Source organism: Mauremys mutica, chromosome 10 (genome assembly GCF_020497125.1).
Source record: "Mauremys mutica isolate MM-2020 ecotype Southern chromosome 10, ASM2049712v1, whole genome shotgun sequence".
In the NCBI taxonomy this organism is placed as follows: Eukaryota; Metazoa; Chordata; order Testudines; family Geoemydidae; genus Mauremys; species Mauremys mutica.
Window position 1 is genome coordinate 16,658,347 of NC_059081.1, and position 15,729 is coordinate 16,674,075.

At 42.8% G+C, this 15,729-nt stretch overlaps 1 protein-coding gene across 1 annotated transcript in view; it reads right to left on the bottom strand.

The window, feature by feature from the left end:
• NCKAP5 (NCK associated protein 5) overlaps nt 1-15,729 on the bottom strand; it is a 338,664-nt gene that overhangs the window by 42,333 nt on the left and 280,602 nt on the right. Inside the window, exon 15 of the mRNA XM_045033131.1 lies at nt 342-656. Within this exon, the coding sequence (XP_044889066.1) occupies nt 342-656 (315 nt within the window). The remainder of the gene's footprint in view (nt 1-341; nt 657-15,729) is intronic.

The following is a 15,729-nucleotide window of genomic DNA, read 5'->3' on the forward strand; positions in this document are numbered from 1 at the left end:
GAGCCTGATCCTGAAAGTTGTTGAGCACATGAAATTCTTATTCAAATCAATGGGAATCACCACTGTTCTGAGGGTTGGCCCTACTCTCAAATATAGTTTCTTGAGGAAGGGATTTAACATTTTGCACAATTTTCTTTGAGGTACAGATATGCATTATGAGCAACCAAATTTCCATTGGACTCAGGTCACCAACTTGATAACCTTATATATTCACATAAGGAATCTTTTCTGCTACAGGCTTAGCATTCCCATTATCTAACGTCATTATTACAGGGCTTCTGTTAATGGAAACAGACATTAGGGCAGACATAATCTAATTTCCAGTGTAATTGGCATTTTACCTGAGGAGACCGGTTTGGGAAGGCGACTTTGAAAAGGTCGTACAACTTTGGCCGTCATGGTAGGATCAGATGTTGAATGACTAATCATGCTTTCCACAGATTCTGGGCTCTTCGCTGTTGAAGGCACTTCTCGCTCAAGAGTTTTGGCTTTTATTGAAGAAGCTGAAGGAAGGGCTTGTTCAGGAGACATGAAGACTTCAGTTTCTAAAGCTGATTCTTGCTTAGAAACATATCGTCCAGTTGACCGGTTTCCTGAGTCTGGGAGAGGGAAGGTTCCTATCCCACTGTCCAATGTTCTCATCTGGCAGCAAGACTCTAAGATACAGGAAGATTGTGTGATGGGAGTGGAGCTAAAGGAATCACTAGTATTTAAAGACAGTGAAAGGGGCTATGGGAAAAGAGGGTATCTTGAAAGGAATGTTTTAAGGAAAGAAAAACATTTCACATTTAGCAAGTGTCAATTGTAATTGTAACTTATAGTATTTCACCTGAAACATCTTTTTAATTAAACACAAAAAATATCACATTCAAATACAATTAAACCACAACAAAAAGATAAAAAGCAAGACATTCTAAGCGGCATGACTTAAATTCTTGTTATGACAATGGCTAAAAAGGCATGTACTAGAAACTAATTACTGCTCTTAATGGTTGGTATGAATTTCTTTAACAGTTTGGAGAGAATTCAGAGAAGAACATTAACATGATTAAGGGTTGGAGGTAGGCTTACAGGAAAAAGTAAAAGAATTAAGAGTGCAGTGCTCTCCTTCCTGTGTGCAACATGTACAATAGGAATTCATTCCTCCTCTAGGAAGGAAAGGGGTGCTAATGTGCCACTGCCAGAAGTCATACCACCAATTCTTGCAGATGACCAAGATCTACAGGATTACCTGTAGATATCAGCCTTTGAGGGTTCCCCAACAGGCCTACCATAGCACATGGCAAGACAGCTCACATCCCTGCCTTCTTACACTTTGGCTCAGCTGATGTCATCTAGTCACACATGCCCTATGCAGGGGCGGCTCCAGGCCCCAGCACACCAAGCGCGTGCTTGGGGCGGCATGCTGCGGGGGGCGCTCTGCCGGTTGCCGGGAGGGCGGCAGGCAGCTCCGGTGGACCTCCCACAGGCGTGCCTGCGGAGGGTCCGCTGGTCCCACGGCTTCGGTGGAGCATCCTCAGGCACTCCTGCGGGAGGTCCACCGGAGCCGCGGGACCATCCAACCATCCGCAGGCACATCTGCGGGAGGTATACCAGAGCCGCGGGACCAGCGACCGGCAGAGCGCCCCCCACAGCATGCAGCCGTGCTTGGGGTGGCAAAATGGCTAGAGCCGCCCCTGGCCCTATGCACTGTCTATTCAAATTGTAGAGGAGCAGTTACTGCTGATCAGGGAAACAAGTGTTTTAGTTGGTAAATTCCTGACAGGGGGACATGACTCAAAGCCTCATACTAAATCCCTCTCCCTGGGTCTTCTCAACTGGGTGGTGTTTGGCTCCACCATAGCAGCCATGGAGTGGAGAGAGCGATGCAACTGTGTCTCCCCTACGTGGTGGATGGGATGCAGTTGCTTAATCCTATCTCCTCCCTCTCTATTCACTCACATAGACTTCCCCTCTGACATGGCTAGCTTGGCGAAACAACCCAGAGAGGGTATTATGGCAATCTACCTATATTTTAAGAGTGTAAATACCAAGGAGGAAGCTTTAGGACTAATGGCTTGAAACTACGCAAAATTTAGGTTAAATATCTGGAAACATATCCTGACAGCAAGATCTATCAGGCTCTTGCAGATACTCCCAAAAGAAGTGGTGGAAGTCCCATTGCTTGAGCAATTTAAAACCGGACTGGAAAAGGGACTTGAGAGTATATGGGAGCAAGCAGTTGTGCCCTGGTAGGACACGCACAATATGACCTAATAGATCAGGGGTGGGCAAATTTTTTGACCCAAGGGCCACATTGGGATTGCGCAACTGTATGGAGGGCCGGGTAGGGAAGGCTGTGCCTCCCCAAACAGCCTGTCCCCCACCCCCTATCCATCCCCTCCCACTTCTCATCCCCTGACTGCTCCCCTCAAAACCCCCAACCCATCCAATCCCCCCTGCTCCTCATCCCCTGACCACCCCCTCCCAGAACCCTCCACCACTAACTGCTCCCCCAGATCTCATCCTCTTATCCAACCCCCCCGCCTGCTTTCTGTCCCCTGACTGCCCTCCCGACCCCTATCCACATCCCCACCTCCTGACAGGGCCCCCAGGACTCCCACTCCCAACCCTCCCTGTTCCCCATCCCCTGACTGCCCCCCCCAACCTCTGCCCCATCCAACAGCCCCCTCCTCCCTGACTGTCCCCCAGGACCCCTGCTCCCTTACTCAACCCCCCGCTCCCCACCCTCTTACCAGCAGCAGGAGCTCGCAGCCGCAACACCCAGCCAGAGCCAGCTGTGATCCCCATGCTGCCCAGCGGGAGCAGCGGGCCAGAGCACAGCTCACATGGGAGGGGGAACAGCGGGGGAGGGGCTGGGGACTAGGCTCCCCGACCGGGAGCTCAGGGGCCGGGCAGGATGATCCTGCCGGCCGTAGTTTGCCCAAGTCTGTAATAGATCTTTTCCATCTCTATTTTCTATGCTCCTATGTACTGATCTTTTTATGATATTTCTATTTGCTATTTAACACCATTATAGTTAGCAGTGCTCTGTCAAGTCATGTTCTGTTATTTTTCCTCTGCAGCATTTCTAATATTCTTAGAGGTTTGAAAATATTTCAAAGAAGGGAAGTATCGTTATCCTCACTTTACAGATGGGGATCTGAGGCACAGAGAGAGACTTAGGACTTGTCTACACTTAAAATGCTGCAGCGGAGCAGCTGCACCTCTGTAGTGCTTCAGTGAAAATGTTATCTATGCAGACTGAAGGGGTTCTCCCATTGGTGTAGGTGCTCCACCTCCCTGAGAGGAGGTAGCTAGGTTGAAGGAAGAATTATTCTGTTGACCGAACACTGTCAACAGTGGGGTTATGTCATTTTAACTTCATTCTTCAGGGGTGTTGATCTTTCACAGGCCTTAGTGAGTTGCCCAAGATCAAACAGGAAACCTGTGGCAAGGCAAGCAAGTGTCTTAACTATTGAACCGTCCTTCCTCCTTTTTAGTTTTAATCTCTCTAGTTTTTTTTTAAGCCACAATAATATAGCTACTTAGAATTCTGTGGACTGTTCCTATCAGATTGTAACAGTGTTAAGGTAGGTTACATTTGATGGGTCAGTCCTGGTCACATGCTACATGGATTAGCAGGGGTTAGAAACACCATGGATAATAAGCAGACATCATTTACTGACAACCCCCTACCAACTAAAGAAAAACAGGAGTGAAGAAGAGATTTCCATTAATTTCTACTTAGCTGAAGGATGGTGACTGATGTGGGAATCTTAGTTTGGAGCGGTACAGATCAGATAATAATGGAAAGAATTCCAGGGCTTCAGCAAAGACATGGGATAAACTGGGAGGGATAAAGAGAAGACCATATTTTGGACCCTAAATATCTTAACAGCATGCCTTTTATGGTCTGCAGTGTTAATATAGGGCCTTATCCTGCATTCCAATTTCATTGGGAATTCTGCAAAAGAAGAGCTTGTAAGAACAAGTACACCTCTTGTAACGTTTTTTTCCATCACATTGTTTTTAAAATATTCTATATTAGAAACAACAGTCAGTCCTTCCTAATTACAGCACACCGATGTCTGGTACTGGACTCAAACCAAATAATAGATGCTGATCATGCAAGAAAGTAGCAGTGGCCTTCAATACAGGCAAATTGGAAGTGAAAGACTATCAACTCTTTTTGGAACAGCTTCAAGAAAGAACACATCTCGTGCCAGAGAATCTCTCTTCCTCATGACTCATCTTTACAAATCCTAGGAAACCTAACATCCATGAAAGATGGAGCTCATAATCAAGAGAAATGACTAGTAAGGACTGTGCTGATTGCCAAAAAATGATTCTTGAAAAGTGGAAGTCCCCAGCTGTTCCTAAAACAATTGATTAGATGAAAGAGTGACCTGGGAGCACAAAGTAAGTCTCACTTAATAAAAACAAGTACCTTTAACCAAAAATAAGATCTTCTGTCGAATGCTGTATCTGGCTAACCATCTCTGTAAAAGGAAAAGATGCCATGTTGTAAACCAGATTTTCGAAAGAGCTCAGTGCCAGGTTTTTAGTGTAGAGCACCTACCACAGGAGCTTGGTTTTCAAAAGGGCTCAGTATTCAGCAGCTCCCACTGTGACACAGATTTTCCAAAAGGATGTGAACCCAACAAGCTAAAATCTGGCCCTAGATCTAAACACAAAGGACATCACAAATTTCTGTGTAGCGCATTAACTTTTCAATGTGTATTACTGCTTTATACCTTAAAGCTTATTTTATCAATACAAATAAACTATTGTTCATTGATGTGTGGGTTTTGTCTTGAAGAACGATTTGCATTATTAAGTGAATGAGTATTAAGTATTCTTGTGTGTTGGATTTTAAGTTCCATGAGGCAACTGCCAAATCAAGGTATGTGGAACACTCACCAGGGATGGCTCCCAACCAAACTGCTTGAGCCCAAATAGGACTCCTTTAGATTCTCTTAGCCCTGCCCTGGGGTTTCAGTTGGAATATGTGCATTACTAAGTGCTGATCAGTATGTGTAAGGTTGCATAATCAAACTCGAGGTTATAAAATGACTCAGCAGAACATTAATGTCCCCAAAGGAGTCATATTTGAACTTAATTGCTATGGTTAGGGAATCTTCCCTGGCAAGTATGCCAAATTCCTCGGGGGGGAGGGTGGTGGTGGTTTTGTTTGTTTGTATTTTTTGCCTCAGGGAAGAGAGGCACTATTCCACAGGCATTACTTTGTTATAGTGGTCACAGACTTACCATCTGCCATACTACTGACCAAACAGTCCAGAATCAGTCTCTGAAATATGGAAAGAATTTTTCCTCTGCCTGGAGCTGATTCTGCCTACAAAACAAAGTCCCTATAACTTCTGTGGTGGGGATGCATGCTTCCAAACTGAAAGCAGAAATAGGCCCAGGACTTTGGGACATTTCCAGGGGATCACAAACCTCTTCACTCCACGGGGACCCTCTGAAACCTTGTGACAGGCAGCAAACAATGCTATCTCCACATTTCCATATGGATGGCACAACTTGAGGAATACCTCTGGGTTTAGCGAGGCTTCCTCCCACAAGCTGTTACTTCTACATAAGGCATTGGCCATTATGCTCTCTGATCTAAGAATTGACTGAACAGTTATGCATGTGTAGAAATTTCAGACTAAGGGCTTGTCTACATTGGCACTTTACAGCGCTGCAACTTTCTCACTCAGGGGTGTGAAAAAACATGCCGCTGAGTGCTGCAAGTTTCAGCGCTGTAAAGTGCCAGTACAGACAGTGCACCAGCACTTGGATCTATTCCCCTTGTGGAGGTGGGTTTTTTTAGAGTGCTGGGAGAGCCAAATTCCTGGGTTGTTTTAAAACAGTCACGTTACATGAAATAAGGGTTCTTACATAAGACACCTCTTGTTTCCGGTTTCATGTTATATGCAATTTGGGAAATCAGTATTTGAAAAAAAGAAGATAAGGCTTCACAAGGCTTGGCTTTGTCACCCTTATCAATACTGAATAGTACCTTACTCTGCAAGTACTGATTTCAAGGAGGCTGCCTGCAAAATAAAGTATTATTCAATGTACAAAATCAGGGCCTACAAAACTTTCAGCTTAGGTACAAAGAAGCACTCTTGGGTTGAGCTTCCACAAACCAAAGTTCAACCTGGAGAAATTTTTAGAGAAAGCCTGAATCTCTGAAAATAGGATTTTATAATGGAAGTGATGACATAGCCTTTCAGGACAGCTTCCTAGATGCACTGCTCCAATAATTTACAAAAATATTCTTGTTCAGAAAAAAAAAGGCATTTGCAATGTATTCTCTTCTGGATACTCGGAGAGCTTTCCGAAACATTTGATCTGTGAAAATGGTGGATCAAAGACTCACATTCCACTCATAAATTCTTACCAGGTGTTTGGTTTATTCAGGAGTTAGCCAATAATCTGAACAGATCTCAATTATTCCTTAAATAGGAGTCTAATTCCAATTAATTAAAATATGTGTAGGGTTTTTAAAATATAAAGCAGTGTAAGTTCTAAGTATTACCAAGTTTGGGGATGCATTACATGCATGCATATAAAATGATGATTAAACAATCCTTAGAGTCCCTTAAATTTGAAATAAAATGAATAAGCCCCTGATCAGCAAAGCAATTAAGTACATAAATAGTCTCAATCAAAATAATGGGACTATTTATGTGCTTGAGGATAAGTGTATGTCTGTGTGCTTGTTGGATAAACAAAATATATGTTTCTGGACATGTGTGCAGATAAGGAGTTTTACCTCTCTATATATCTCTAGGTTTAGATTTCAGCATGCCCTAATCAAAGCATTGTCCTAAACTGACCTGTGCTACAATTGACAGCAAAAGTCAATCCTCCATTGGCTAAAGGTGTCAGGATTTCTGGAAACTGCTAATCACAACAACTCTGAATCAGATGGCATCACAAGGTTAACACAAACATTTTTGCTGGTTACCTTAATGTAAACAAACAACATTACTTCTACTTCAAAGCACTGAAATACTTTAACAGTTATAACTGTTGTAGAACTAAGAAAAGTATATACAACATTGGCTACCAGAACTAATTTTAATGGCAAGTCATGTAGATTATCACATTGACTATCTAAACTTAAAAAATAACAAAATGTTTTTAGGGACATAGAGCATCTGTGTTCAAACAGTATATAGGTAGCTCTCATTAAACATGGCTTCCTGGATAGTGTAACTACAACTACCATAGCCCACAGGGTGTTAATTTCTTTCCAATTAATGGCCCACTTTATGTAAAAAAGGTTACATTTAGCAGAGGGCACATATCATTAGAACTAGTGGGGAAAAAAATCGTACAGACATTTTTTAATTTTTGGCTAAAAAACCAAAAGTGTTTGGTGGAAATCCTTTGGGTTTTGGCTGAAAGCTTTTGACAAGAAACTCAATTTTTTTTCACAGAAAGCAGACACTTTTCACAATCAAATTCATTTAGTCAAAAACCTAAATTTCCGCTGAAAAACAGTGTATGGAAAATTCTTGACCATTCTGCTCACAACTTAGCCATTTCAAAATAGTGTTTGAAGTGACACATAAAACTCATGTGTGGGTTGTCGGCACGGGATGAATGACTGCACTGAAAATGAAGGCGACATATTTGAACCACTAAAATGAAGCCCCCCAAAATATTCTGACAAGTGCTCTTTCTTTGAATTAGAAACTCAGCCTGTCTCTAAAAGTTACACTGGCATATGCAACAGATGATATGATGTGTTTTTTGAGCCAGATATGGAGCACAGCTAATTTTTTTGGTATTTTGAAACATGCCAGATTATTAATTATCACTCTTTCTTCTTTCATAATAATATCTCCAGTGTAAATAGATCTCTGCAAAACTGCTTTACCAGTTAATAAACATCTTTAAACTACATGTGGCATTGGCAAGAAGAATTTAAACTACAGATGGCAGAACAGATCTCTTTATTTGCACATCCTTCTCTTCATCTGCAGTGCTAACGTAACTACAAAAAAATGTACATACTTCTGCCAGATTGATGTCAGTTTTAAAGCAGATTATTCCTTTTGGGCTTATACTACCATTTGATATAATTAGTCAAAGATGAATGCATCAGTTGTTTACTGTCTCGATTAGAAGTATAACCAATATGCACACCTGAAGAAGCTAAGCCTACTGTAGGTAAAAATCAGAGGAGGATTAGAGGTAAAGATTTATATGATCTTTATTCTCTTCTCACTTACAGTAGTTTTACGCTGATGTAATCCTATTAATTGCAATGGAGTTATTCCTAATTAATACCGGGGGACGTGAGAGAAGAATCAGGCCCTATATCTTCAAACTGATTAATGTAAATATGAGCTTTGCCCAAACTCAGGGTTGATCAAATCTGGGTTGCAGTTCAGGCCCATTTCTAATTAAAAATTTTCTATAAAAGTATGTTGTGGACCTTATTTGTCCTTCCCCACTTATCCAACCATGTCTCTTATTGTCTCACCCCTTCTCCTGTCTTCCTGCATACCATCCAACTTCAACACTCTGATTGTCCCACAAATATCTGCATGCTCTTTTCCATGACACCCCTATCCATGGAACTATCTGACTGGAAATACCAGATCACTACCCTCTCTTCATTCACCCACCTCTCCAGAGACACACTTCTGCCTACAAGAATGAGTCAGACACATTCAGTCAGATAGTAAGTAGTAATAATAATCTTCTGCTCTACCATGTTGTATGCTGATTTTTAACATATTCGGTTATTCCTGTCCATCTTCCCTCTCCCATTTTGTTATCTCTGTTCTTGCATTATGACAAGACAGATTGTAAGCTTTTTGAGGCAGGGATCATGGGTGAAATCCTTGTCCCTATTCAAATCAACAGAAGTTTTGCTAGGATTTCATCCCATGTATTCTCATTTGTGATTTACCTTAGGCTTTTTTTGGGGCAATGTCAATTATTTTTAAGAACAACAGTTGTAAGAACAAAATTATTCATGGACACTTTCACTTGTTCCTTATCTTTCCCAAAACATCAGTTGTTCCTCCAATTTGCTATAATTATTTACTGGGAAAAGATTTAGATTTTATCCAAGAAAATTAGATGTTAGGATAACAAGTTTGATATGCCTTAACAGGAATGGTAGGACCTTTAATTGATGTAAGGTGAAAATTCTAGCTCTATGTGTAAGAGTCATCGTGAATTTTTAACAAAATTGAACTGCACTTACCAGATGTGAACAGGGCCAGGCTAGAAATGGGTTTTTTTTGGAAGGGATCAGACTCCTCCTTTTTAACTATACATAACTTTGGTTGTACATTCTCACCTGTCAATCAGCATCAATGATTTGCAAGTGTGCTTAAGCACTCCCAATTGATGAATAATAGTTGAAGAGAAGGTGAAATTCTCAAACCAAATGTACAGGATTAATCCAAGTTAAGCAGAAGAAATGTGGCTATTCCTGCTGCTTCCATAGTTCAAACATGTAGTACCACAGCCTGAGAAAGGATAGTCAGTGTTTGTAGGTACTGAATTGGGACTTAGGAGATTGGGGCTCAGCCACAGGCTTTTTGTGTGACCTCGAGCTAGTCACTTAGCCAGGACTTTTAAGGTATTTAGTCACTTAAAGATGCACAAAGGTACCTGGGCATCTAACTTCCATTGAAATCAACGCGACATGGGCACTAGGTGCTTTTGAAAATCCACTGGGCACCTAACCGTATATTTTGGTGCCTAAATACCTTTAAAATCTGTCCTATAAACAGCCTGAGACTTAGGAGCCTAAATCACTTTTGAAAATGAGACTTAGGCGTGGCAACGGCGAGTGGAGCAATGCCTCAATATCTGTAAAACCTGGGACTTAATTTCTCTGGCTCAGATTTTTACAGCTATTTAGGCCCCTAACTCTCATTGATTTCTGTGCCATTGGTTTCAATGGGAGTTAGGCACTTAAACACCTTAAAAAATCTTTCCCTTTGTGCCTCACTTCTCCATCTTAAAAATGAGACTAAGGATATTCCCCTACTTCCCAAGAGAGTTGTCAGAATAAAGCCATTAATGTTTAGCACTCAGATACAATAGTGATGGGCCATACAAGTATCTACATAGATAAACGGAGCACCACAGGCATATAGGCCATGAACTGAATCCTAGCATGTTTTCTGTTTTTACTCACATTCAGTTATGAGCAGTCCAAACCTCAGTCTCAACCCTAGTACCACTGAGGCTGGAAGCCAGAGTTCACTGAAGTCTTAGTCTAGGATAAACCAGGAAACTTGACTGTAAAGGTTGGAGGCCACTGATTACATGCTCTTACTGGAACCTCGTGTAACAGGCACATGGTCTCATTCACATTAGGGGTGCCTCCTTCGCTTTTCCGCTAGTTAACAGACGAGAGCAGTGACAGCTGAGTCCATAAATGTTGTCTCAGGCACTGTGAAGTCATTTATAAAAGATGTGCACAAGAAGCTTTGCATATTGCAAATGCAAAAGAGAACGTACTATATTTATTTTAGTAACGTCACCAATTTTTTTTAATAGCACAAAACAATGCTAAAATAAAAGCTGTATAAATATTAAATGAGGCTTTAAAATTTTTATTAGTTATGCCCAGAGGGTGATTTTACTTAATCATAATGGTAATAACTAGTTATATATACACACACACACACACGCAACTAAATGGCTTTATTTCCCAATTAATGTAATGAAAACTTGTTAACAGACTTTTCTTCAGTTGAACTATAATCTTTCTTATTTCAGCACCCAAGTTCAGCTCCTCCAGACCAGATGATATTCTAATCACTGTATCTGAAAGCTAACTGTGTGTAAACAGGAAGCAGCAGTTGGTGACAAATGGTCATGATCTAAAGCCAGAACAATGAATACTGATTTCTTTCAGAAAGTGTTTTCCCCATAACAAATGTCTGTAATATAAATGCTAGGTGGTGTTTCAAAAACATCATTAGCATGAGCGGTTGGGAACAGCCTACTGTACCTCTCTGCCTGCTAGAGGCTGGAGACAGACAAAATAAAATACATTTTTTTTTCTGTTTATGAATGGACCTCAGATTGTGAAATTCTCAGATATATTAAATATTCAAAGTGACGCATGAATTTATTCAGTGACTATTTCATGCTTGTGGAGATTACATTATGAATAGTTGAAATTGTGCTATGCTGCTTAAAGTCAATTGATTTCAATAGGCTTTGGACAGGCTTGAATGAGTTATGTAACTAACTGGTAAGAATGTGAATTTTGAATTACATATTAAAATAAACATTTGAAATTCATTTTTTGCACTTCAAGCATATTTCAGCATTCAAGATTAAAATTTGTTTTTCATGAAAATTCATGCTCCTAAAACCCATTTCACCATTTGTGCAAACAGAACAGAAAATCAGTGTGTGCACAAGTGAAGTGAATTGGAAAAAACCCGAACAAACATTAATAGAAAATGTTTTGTAATATTTCCTCAGCTCTGTTACAGACATGTGAAGTAGTTTAATGGGAAATGCATGACCAAAGCTCCACACAGAGTGATGAAGATGTGTCTACAAATGGTTTTAACCAAAATATGTACTAACCAAAAGCAATAATCTGTAAAGTAGAAAAGTCTAAAATATAAGGAAATCATATTTATACGGAGAATAATGGTTTATACTACCCCACCTAATTGGGATAATTGGTGTATTCTGTATATACATGACATAAACTAGGATAAATCGGGCAAGATCTTAAGCTGGGGTAAATCAATATAGTTCCAGTGACTTCTGAACTGTGGCTCTGAGCCACAGTTTAAATGGTATTTTAAATCCTGGAGAATAGTAGATTTTAAGTATCCAGAATATTAATCAGAGTATTACCTGCATATAACTGTAGGAAGCACCAGGTTTTCTATCATTCCAGTTACATAATTTAGTACTTCCAGGTGGATAAATGTAATGACAAAAAATAAAATGAACAGCAAATCATTGCGACTAACAAGGAAATGTTGATCCAAGATATTAATATTCTCCACAGAAAGGAGAGCTAAACAGTATACCATAGCATTGCTGCAGGAGACTTGGCAATTATCAACTGCTATGTGTATTATCTGTTTGAAGTAGGAATAAATTATTTGTCTTTGTCAGACTGTGAAGAAGGTAAGTTGACATAAATTGGGAGATACAAATGCATGCTAGTTTCTTATTCGCAATAAAATATTCTTCACCATCTTCAAATATACACATAAAATTGCATTCCATTATTGCAGACTCCTTCATACTATCGCTTCATACATACTTTTCAGAAGACACTTAATAACTAAACAATAGTCAAGGGACTAGGCAGCACACAGTATTTGCACACACGATTTCTAAAGGCTCTGCAAAGTGCATACGGATCCCAAGGATGGGAACACTCACGTGGGCAGAGTCGTCATGGATAGGCAGAGATCCCTTGTATGTGGAGCTGGGAAAGACTGCTTTACATCATTGTCAGTTCATGCATGGTAGGTGAGGCTCTCCAATGTGCAAACCAAGAGGTGCAGGTAAAGAAGGTCTCCATTCTGCCCTTCTTTGTCCTTTGGGGTCAGATTTTAGAGGCCTGGTCTACACTAGGACTTTAATTTGAATTTAGCAGCGTTAATTTGAATTAACCGTGCACCCGTCCACACCAGGAAGCCATTTAATTCGACATAGAGGGCTCTTTAGTTCGAATTCTGTACTCCTCCCTGACGAGGGGAGTAGCGCTAAATTCGACATTGCTGTGTCGAATTAGGCTATGTGTGGACGGAAATCGACCTTAGTAGCTCCGGGAGCTATCCCACAGTGCACCACTCTGTTGACGCTCTGGACAGCAGTCCGAGCTTGGATGCTCTGACCAGCCACACAGGAAATGCCCCGGGAGGGAGAACCTCTCTCAGCAGCAGCGCTCACACAGCGAACGGGAGGAGAGGTGGCGGCAGGAAGACCAGCAGGCGACTCAAACGCTGCTTGGACTAATGAGGGAGCAAACGGACACGCTCCAGCGCCTTGTGGATGTTCTGCAGGACCGCAGGCAGGAGCAGAGAGCCCCCCTGAACTGTATCTGCAACCGCCCTCCCCTGCCACAAAGTCCTGTCCCCCCCTCACCCAAAATCACAAGAAGGAGGGGCACCAGGGGCCGTGAAAACTGTCACTGCACCCCTGCAGAGTGCTCAATTACCCGAAAGCTCTCATTCCCTAAATGTTGAGAAGTCCTTTCCTTCCCGCCTCACCCAAGCCCCAATCCCAGTTTCATCCCCTAACTGTGTAGTTGATTATTAAAAAGAGTTTGCTGTTAATTACTGTTTCCGTCATTTTTTTTAAAGAAGACTTTGTGTGAAGGGGGGGGAAGGGGGTTGGTAATTGCATAGGACAGTCACCATTACCAGGGCACAGACACGGGGGCAGGATCAACAGCAGGTCTCACACACAGTGCAGTCAGTTAGGCACCCTTGTCAGTCTGGGAGGTGGTTTTCATGTTCTGTGTGTGTGGGGGGGGTTACATGACTTTGTGGCGGGGGAGGGTGGTTACAGATCATATGTAGCAGTCCTTGTCCTGGACCACAGAGCCACGCAGCAGGGGAATCTGTAACCGTCCTCCCCCGCCACAAGGTCACATAGCCCCCGCACACAGGATCCCGAAAAGGAGGGATGGCAGGCTCCGTTGAAACAACCAGTCTGGCACTGCAGACCGCTCTAGGAGCAGGAGCCTGTCATTCCTCGAGTGTAGAAGCGGTCTTTCCATCACTGCACACCCTACCCAGCACAGTCTGCGTCCCTGTTTCAAGCCTTTAACGTGAAGTCATTAATAAGGAAAACGTTGTTCATTAACAATGTTCCATTTACTTTATTTTTAACCGTGTATTGGAAAGGGGGAAACGTGGTGAACGGGGTATGTAACTGCAGAGGACAGTCAACAGTAACTGAAACAGGGGCAGGTTCAGCTTCTCTGTAAAGAAACTGAACAGTCACAGGTTACCCTGCTTGCTGAGGAACCTAGCTTTCAAAGCCTCCCGGATGCACAGCACTTCCCGCTGGGCTCTTCTAATCACACGGGTGTCTGGCTGAGCGTAATCAGCAGCCAGGCAATTTGCCTCAACCTCCCATCCCACCATAAAGGTCTCCTCCTTGCTCTCACAGAGATTGTGGAGCACATAGCAAGCTGCAATAACAGTGGGGATATTGGTTTCGCTGAGATCTGAGCGAGTCAGTAAGCTCCTCCCCTTGAGACGTCCGAAAGCACGTTGAATGATGACAGTTACCCAAGACCACCCTCGACACATTTTTCCCCCCAGCATGCATTGTGGGGAAATCCCAGAATTCAAATGGGCAGCGGGGACTGTGGGAACTGTGGGATAGCTTCCCACAGTGCACCGCTTCCAATGTCGACGCTTGCCCCGTTAGTGTGGACTCACAAAGTCGAATTAGTGTCCTTAGTGTGGACACACAAATTCGACTTTGTAAGGTCGATTTCAAAAATTCGAATTAACTTAAATCGAACTAATCTGGTAGTGTAGACATACCCAGAGACAGGAAGAAAGGGGGAAATACAAGGGATGCTGCCTGGTCAGAATATAAGACACTTGTGTGCGTGGGGGGGAATGGGGTGAGGGCATGAAGAGCAACAGGCACTGAGATAATATTAAACCTGTTCTGGGATGGCTCTGAAAGAGAGGAAAAGAACTACAGAGAGACCACTGGAATCTACCAATTGTCTGCACACCCACCCCTTTTACGTGGCATATTTTGTACTGCTGCTGGGCACATAATTCGCAAATGTTATCATTACATATGGAACACGACAGCTCCCCACCTGTCTGCGTGACCAAACAGTCCTGTGCCTGTAGACTGAGTGGTGCAGAGATTTTGAAAAGTGCTCTCTCATGAGTGCACACAGAGCTGCAATGCAAAGGAATTGGCAGGAGCAGTGGGTGCTTTTGTAGGATAGTAGCAGGTGAAGGTACTAGTCTGAATGGCTTCTTCCTGTAATTAGTTCTGTCCTGTCTGCAAATCTGTGCATGAGTCCACAGGGGCTATCCTTGCATACTATGCCAAATGACTGTGAGAGCATGAGGCACCCTGCCACATCATCTAGAACGTATATAGGCCTGGTAGGCTTTGATGTTGCAAGAGGTAAATAGTTTATTTTTAACATTTGTTAATATTCAAGCTGCTGAGGTATAGAGGCCAAGTAGGCTGTAAATGTGGCTGATAAGCTGTAGCCCCATTACAGAGCCTGAATTCAGCCAGCACTCATATTAAAATCTGTGTACGCACTCACAATGGTTGGGTTCTTGTAAGGCTTAATTGTCAACCTGTATGTGCCTGTAGTGGGGTGGTTACCCACTCCTGCCCTGTGGGGCTTAAAACAGCCCAGGAGAGGGCTGCTGCTGGGGCAAGAAGCCTGGGCTGATTGGGGGAAAGTAGGCTCAGCTGGCCCCTATAAGAGGCAATGAGCCAGAGGCCCAGGCAGTCTCCCTCTGTCTCTAGAGGGAGAAGGGTGCTGCAAGGTGGCAAAAAGGAAACCTAGATTGGAGCAGGGCTGGGGAAAGGCCAAGGGAGCCAGGGAACTCTGGCCTAGGAGAGCCCCAGGCTGCAGGCCTGATAAGGCCTATTAGGTACTGGGTTGCAGGGGGCAGCCCATGGGTAGGCAGAGGCAGCAGGGCCAAACCCCCTTTGCCTATGATGAGTGGCTTACACTGCAGTCCACCCCAGTGAGTGGGGGCTAGACGGAGA